General features: G+C 41.6%; 1 protein-coding gene across 4 annotated transcripts in view; it reads left to right on the top strand.

Annotated features, from left to right (window-relative positions):
* The window catches only part of FYN (FYN proto-oncogene, Src family tyrosine kinase), a 124,832-nt gene that overhangs the window by 83,263 nt on the left and 35,569 nt on the right, over positions 1-6,000 (top strand). For 2 of the 4 annotated variants that reach the window (XM_082855924.1, XM_082855923.1), the window contains 3 exons: positions 771-874; positions 1,858-2,007; positions 4,618-4,782. In XM_082855924.1, the coding sequence (XP_082712050.1) occupies positions 771-874; positions 1,858-2,007; positions 4,618-4,782 (419 nt within the window). Of the gene's footprint in view, positions 1-770; positions 875-1,857; positions 2,008-4,617; positions 4,783-5,161; positions 5,318-6,000 lie in introns of all 4 variants that reach the window. The other 2 variants (XM_082855925.1, XM_082855926.1) reach the window with 2 other exon arrangements.

Here is a 6,000-nt window from a genome sequence, read left to right on the forward strand (position 1 = left end):
ATTACAGGGAGAGTATGAACACGTCTGTGACACTGAGTGTTTTTAAGTGTTTACGCTGGTTGACCGTACGCAGTAACCTGGCCCTGCAGCTGTGCTAGAGCTCACGTGCGGCAGGTCACAGCCCCGCCATGCAGCAGATGCCTTTTATCCATCCAAGTCCTCACCCCTGCTGGACAGGAAGAAAAGAGAAACAGGCATCCAGGGACAGCAGTCATCTCAAATTAGGGGAAGCCTTGACCATTTTCCTTCAGAGTTGCTGTAGGTAGGAAGTTACTGAAAATACCGTGTCTTTGTTCTTTGTCCATTCTGACTGACATTTTTTCAATGCTTGATTAATGATCTTTATAGACACTAAGACTGTGTTTTGTTATTTCCCAAGGGTTGTAATTATGCTCAGAAATCCAGGGTCTTGTAGAGGTGCGTGGGAAGGGTCTCCTGCAGTTGCCATTTCAAAACAGGGTCTTGGGTTTCTCTTTTTGTGCATGTGGGTGGCACTTTTAACACAAACCCACCAGTTCCTGTCATCTCTGGAGGGAAGAAAAATAACCTGCAATTCAAATCTGATCGTTTTTCAGGAGTGAAGGAGATGGATTAGGGATGGAATCAGGAATAGATTGAAAGGGAATTAGATGAGGCTAGGGAAAACGACACAGGGTGAGGCTAAGGATAGAGTCAGACGTGAGGAGGATTCACGGGCAGAGGAGCTGATGCTGTTGCATTTTTGCAAATGAACGTCATAAAACATTTCCTTCCCTTGATCTCATTTCAAGGTGGTACTTTGGAAAACTTGGCCGAAAAGATGCTGAGCGACAGCTTTTGTCCTTTGGAAACCCAAGAGGTACCTTTCTTATCCGTGAGAGTGAAACCACCAAAGGTAAGATAACGAGTTGAAGAACTTGGCTTGTCATTCAAATCTGTGGATTAGTCAGAGGGGATGAAAGGCTTATCTCTAACGTACAAGGGTGTTTAAATGGCACATATCCTCCCTGTCTTGTGAGCAGAGTCCTATATGCAGTTTCCCCTCCAGGCTCTAGAACTGCAGACAGTTCCAAAAAGACTACAGAGGCTCAAAACCAAGACCTTCCCCCCAGAAACAGGGGCTGGGACCGCTTCTCTCCTCCACACATGCAAGATCATAGAATCTTCAGAAGTCCTTTAGAAGTAGGATTTTCTGAAACTCTTAGTTCCTCAGGCACCAATCACACAGGTTGTTTTTTGCATTTCTTTTGTTTTTTCCACAACTGAGGACTTCTTTTCCTCCATCTGCTGGCCTTCTCATTATGTAACAACTCATTAGAACCCAATAGACGAGCTGGGCCAAAGAAAAAGCAGTGGCCTTCTAGCTTGATATACCAGACACTAGTTATCTTCTACTGTGAAAAGTGTTCTGAAGCAAGAATTGGAAGCTCAGTTCTAGAGAAACAGTCCTTAGATTTCTTCAGTACACGCCACCCCTGCCTCTGTGATGCCCTGTGGGTAACGGAGACTAGGACAGCGATCTCAGCCGTGAACATCTGTGCTTCCCTTCATCTTGCCTGGGGGGAGTTGGGTCTATGCCATGTTCACCAGCACAAGTGTACTGAATAGAGTATCACAGGGAAAATCCAGAGAGCTTTCATTCTCAAGGGTAGAATCATTTTATTGCTAATATCTTCTGACATTTGCAGGAAAAGGGTGTTTTCTTCCTATGTTACTGAGTGGAAGTGTGTGTGTGTGTGTGTGTGTGTGTGTGTGTGTGTGTGTGTGTGTGTGTCTCCTCTTGATAATTATTAATCAGAATACTCAAGTAAATGAGACCCAAAAAACAAATTGGTGCTCAAAATGATTGGAGCTGCTAATGCTTTGCACATTTCCCAGGTGCCTATTCACTTTCTATTCGTGACTGGGATGATATGAAAGGAGACCATGTCAAACATTATAAAATTCGCAAACTTGACAACGGTGGATACTATATTACCACCCGGGCCCAGTTTGAAACACTTCAGCAGCTTGTACAACATTACTCAGGTAACCTGAATTCTAACTGACTGCTAACCATTCGGATGCTGGAGGGTAGGGGTGGGCACAGAGCGGGAAAGGGGAAAGAGGTACAACAAATATATACAAAGGCACTAGGAAAATACTTTTCTTTGCTAGCCCTTCAAGGTGGGGCTTGGCCAAATAGGTTCTATCACTGTTTTTTCCTCAGTAGTTATTATTAGTTCCAAATGTTTGTCAAAAGATTATACCATTCAAGTTCCCCAAGTAGACAGCAACAGGTTAAATTTTAAAAGCTGTTTGTTTTTTTGTCTTCATCTTGAAATCCTTGGAAGTTATCTCTTCCTGTTCCCCTGCAGAATATAATTCAGGAGCTGTGAAAGGAAGAGGGTGTGGTCTCCGGGGGAACACTTACACGGGGCCTCCTAGAGGGTGTGCTGTGTTTCTACCATTACTTTACACTCAGCGCTGTAGCGGGAATGGCTGCACATGCATTTCATTGTCATGACTAGATGACTTTCGCAATCTATTTATCACGTTCTACTTCCCCACCAATACTTCCATTTCCTAACTAGACTTAGACATATATGATCCACAGCTCCTAAATCTGTTACAGCTATTGTATTAAATTAAACTTTTAAACAGTAGATCAGTCTCTGTCCTAACACCCAGACATCACCACTAGTCTGTTGTTCCTAGAAACATACAATTATTAGGTATTTAGGTGTGTGATTTGTACATTTTATTAAAGAAGGTGGTTTTATGTGCAGTTGTTAGAATGATTGCTTTCTTTCCTAGATTAGCAAGTCAATCCCACTATATCAATATGTACACACCAATTGATAGGGATATGCATGTACAGATAGACATCTATGGCCCATTAAACCCAATAGTTTTTTGTGTGATCCATATATACATTTTATATTATTCTTCAGGACAATGACGAGACTCCAAAATAGTACATGGCTTGACTTCAACTATTGCTCTATGCTCATTCATTTAAAAATATGTGTGTATAATTTTTTAGCACCAAAAAAAAGCATTTTTTTGAAAATGGCAGTAAATGTCTGTCTGTTGATCCTGGGCAGTAATGAACAAATGAAAACATTAATAACACTTGAAGTACTTGTTGATTAGGGCAGGGGGTATCTTTTGTCTATGTGGATTCTAATGAAATACTTGGGAGAAATGGAGCAGAATATCTCCCTGCGCTTAAGTGGTATACTCAGAATGCATGCATGTTGTAAGGATTTTTCAAATGCCTAAATATATTTCATTACAGCCAAACATCAGCTGGATCCCCAGGGTTTGGATCATTTGAAAATATTGTGTTGGAAAGGGCACCTTAATAACATCATAAAGCTGGAAGGAGAGAAGGGATATGAAAAGCAATAGACATTTTTTAATCTCAAAAAAAATCCATCTTGAGACAGATTTGTTTTTATATTGGCTTTTCCTCTTCCCTCTTTCTCTCCCTCACACAATAAAACGCCTTTGAAATATTGACACATAAATAATTTCCTGCCTTAATGTCTCCGAACCTGATTCTATCAAAAAAGAAAGGAATCAAAAGGCACTTGCAGCTGGTTCCTGGAGAAGAGGCCGCAACACTACATTTTATTTCCCTGGATTTGAGGGGTCTCTGGTGGGGTACGGCTGGTGAGGCTCTGTCCGCCTCAAGCCAGGCACTCTGCAGCTTTTGTTACTGCCCTGATTCCTTATCCATTGTCACCTTTCTCACCTGACTGATGTTTAACTGGGCATTTAGACGATCTTCCCTTACCACTGCTAGGTTCTAAAAGGCTTTTTCTTTAAAGAGAGAGAGACAAAAAGGGGAAAAAATCTTCCAAATAACCTATTAGTGATAACGACTTTTTCCCTTCCTCTTTTTCATAGGAAATAGAGTTCTCTCACATCCTTGAGTTTCTGCAAATTTTAGTTTCCATTCTTTCTCCTTTCAAACCAGACTCCTAAATTATACATCGGAGACTGTTATAAAGATTTTTTAAGGGAAAATAATCAAAAAAGCAAGAGTTTCTGACTGGTAGAATAGAGTCAGTTCAAACTGCCAAGGAAATCACTAGAGAAATATGACCTCTTTTTTCCCTTGCCAGGTATAATCTTCAGCCTTACTAGTTTATAACAGTCTAATGTTCTGTACAAGAATCCTGTACTGAAGTTACAATTTTAAGTATATTCATAGCAAAGAGAATCCCCAAACCCTAGATATTAGACAGGGGCAAAAGACAGTTGTGCTGACATTCTGTGGTCCAGATGTGCCTTTTGAAATCAGCGGAGGTATTTGCAGAGTTCCAGAAGCCATGTTATTAGCACGTTGGGCTGAAAACATTTTTCTTATTCAGTGAGCACAGAAACCAAAGCGGTCTGTATCTGTATATACATATAGACTCTATTAGACCTGGGGGTATGCAGCCATCCAAATATAAAACGTCCTCTATTCTACCTCCAACAAACATGGTTCAGCGTGAGGTGTCTAATCTTCCAAGCCGTGTATAGTTCTCTGCTGACATAGCACTGTTTTGAGTAACGCTGTGTGCTGGCTGGGTTTGTGCACCTGTAAGTGTTGTTTCACGTGTTTGCTTTTCTTTTCCCCTCCTGCTGCTGTCCCTGCCCCATCAGAGAGAGCCGCAGGCCTCTGCTGCCGCCTAGTAGTCCCCTGTCACAAAGGGATGCCAAGGCTTACCGATCTATCTGTCAAAACCAAAGATGTCTGGGAAATCCCTCGAGAATCCCTGCAGTTGATCAAGAGACTGGGAAATGGGCAGTTTGGGGAAGTATGGATGGGTATGCTGAGACTCCATTACTCTATTACTAGCTTTCTTGTTTGGGAAGTCCCAAACATCAAAGATGGAAGGTGAAAACAAAGACTTTTTGGCCAAGAGGAACATGTGAATTACTAATAATTTTGATTTTGATTTCAGAATTCTGGTCAAGATTGGAAAATGGCTCAAATGATACTACTATATGAGCCTCAATTCATAAACCAGTAAATGCTACAAGGAATATTCTAGCCTGCACCAAATGCCTTCATTTCCAACTGCAAATGTTTGTGAAATGAACTCAGTGTCACCCTGAAGGACACGTCACCTCCCATCTTTCCTAGTGCATGCATGATTATGGATTATAAGGACTGTGTTTTCTTTATTAATTCCTTTTCCTGTAGAGAAAGCTGATGGTTTGTGTTTTAACTTAACTGTGATTGCATCGAGTTGTACCCCACAAACTTCTGGATTGGCTAAAGATGCTTGGGAAGTTGCACGTGATTCCTTGTTTCTGGAGAAGAAGCTGGGTCAGGGGTGTTTCGCTGAAGTGTGGCTTGGTAAGGCAGAGGGCACATTTTGTTTTGGCTGCATCTCAAAGCCAGTTAAAAAAACAGTTTTAAACAAAAACATATACAGCCGTTGGGACCAAGTCGCTTAACCTGGATAGCTAGACGGGCACAGGCCATCCAGATTATACCCTTCTATCCTACTTCCTGTGGTTAATTAAGGCACGCACAGAACGGGAAACCAGTACAATAAGACTGGTGTTTCCTCTTCCTCAGATGTGGGAAGGTAAGATTCTATAGCTGGGCTAATACAGGGGAAGACCATGGACTTTTTTTGCTCAGTAGCCTGGATTTGAAGCTTTTCTAGCTGATTAACCATGGGCAAGGGGCTTATTTAATCTCCTTGAACCTCAGTTTCCTCATCTGTAAAGTTGAAATAATACCTGCATCTTAGGATTGTCTTGAGAATTTCATGGAGAGTATGTTTAGAGTCCCTTGCATATAGCAGGTGTTCAGTAGACACACATACTTCTCTCGTAATTTGGTTGTCGTGTCATTGATCAGGCCAACTGCACTGGCCCTCCCCACTGCTTTTGTAACACCCTGAAACATCTGTCAGTAAGGTAATGTTGGTGCTTACGGAATCCTGCTTCTTACTTTCTTAGAGTCAATTAAAAGCAATATAGGTAGGTACCTGTTGATGTGTGTGGTATAGGTATCTAGATGTGATCTGC

This window comes from Leucopleurus acutus (assembly GCF_964270905.1).
Source record: "Leucopleurus acutus genome assembly, chromosome: 15".
NCBI classification, from domain to species: domain Eukaryota; kingdom Metazoa; phylum Chordata; class Mammalia; order Artiodactyla; family Delphinidae; genus Leucopleurus; species Leucopleurus acutus.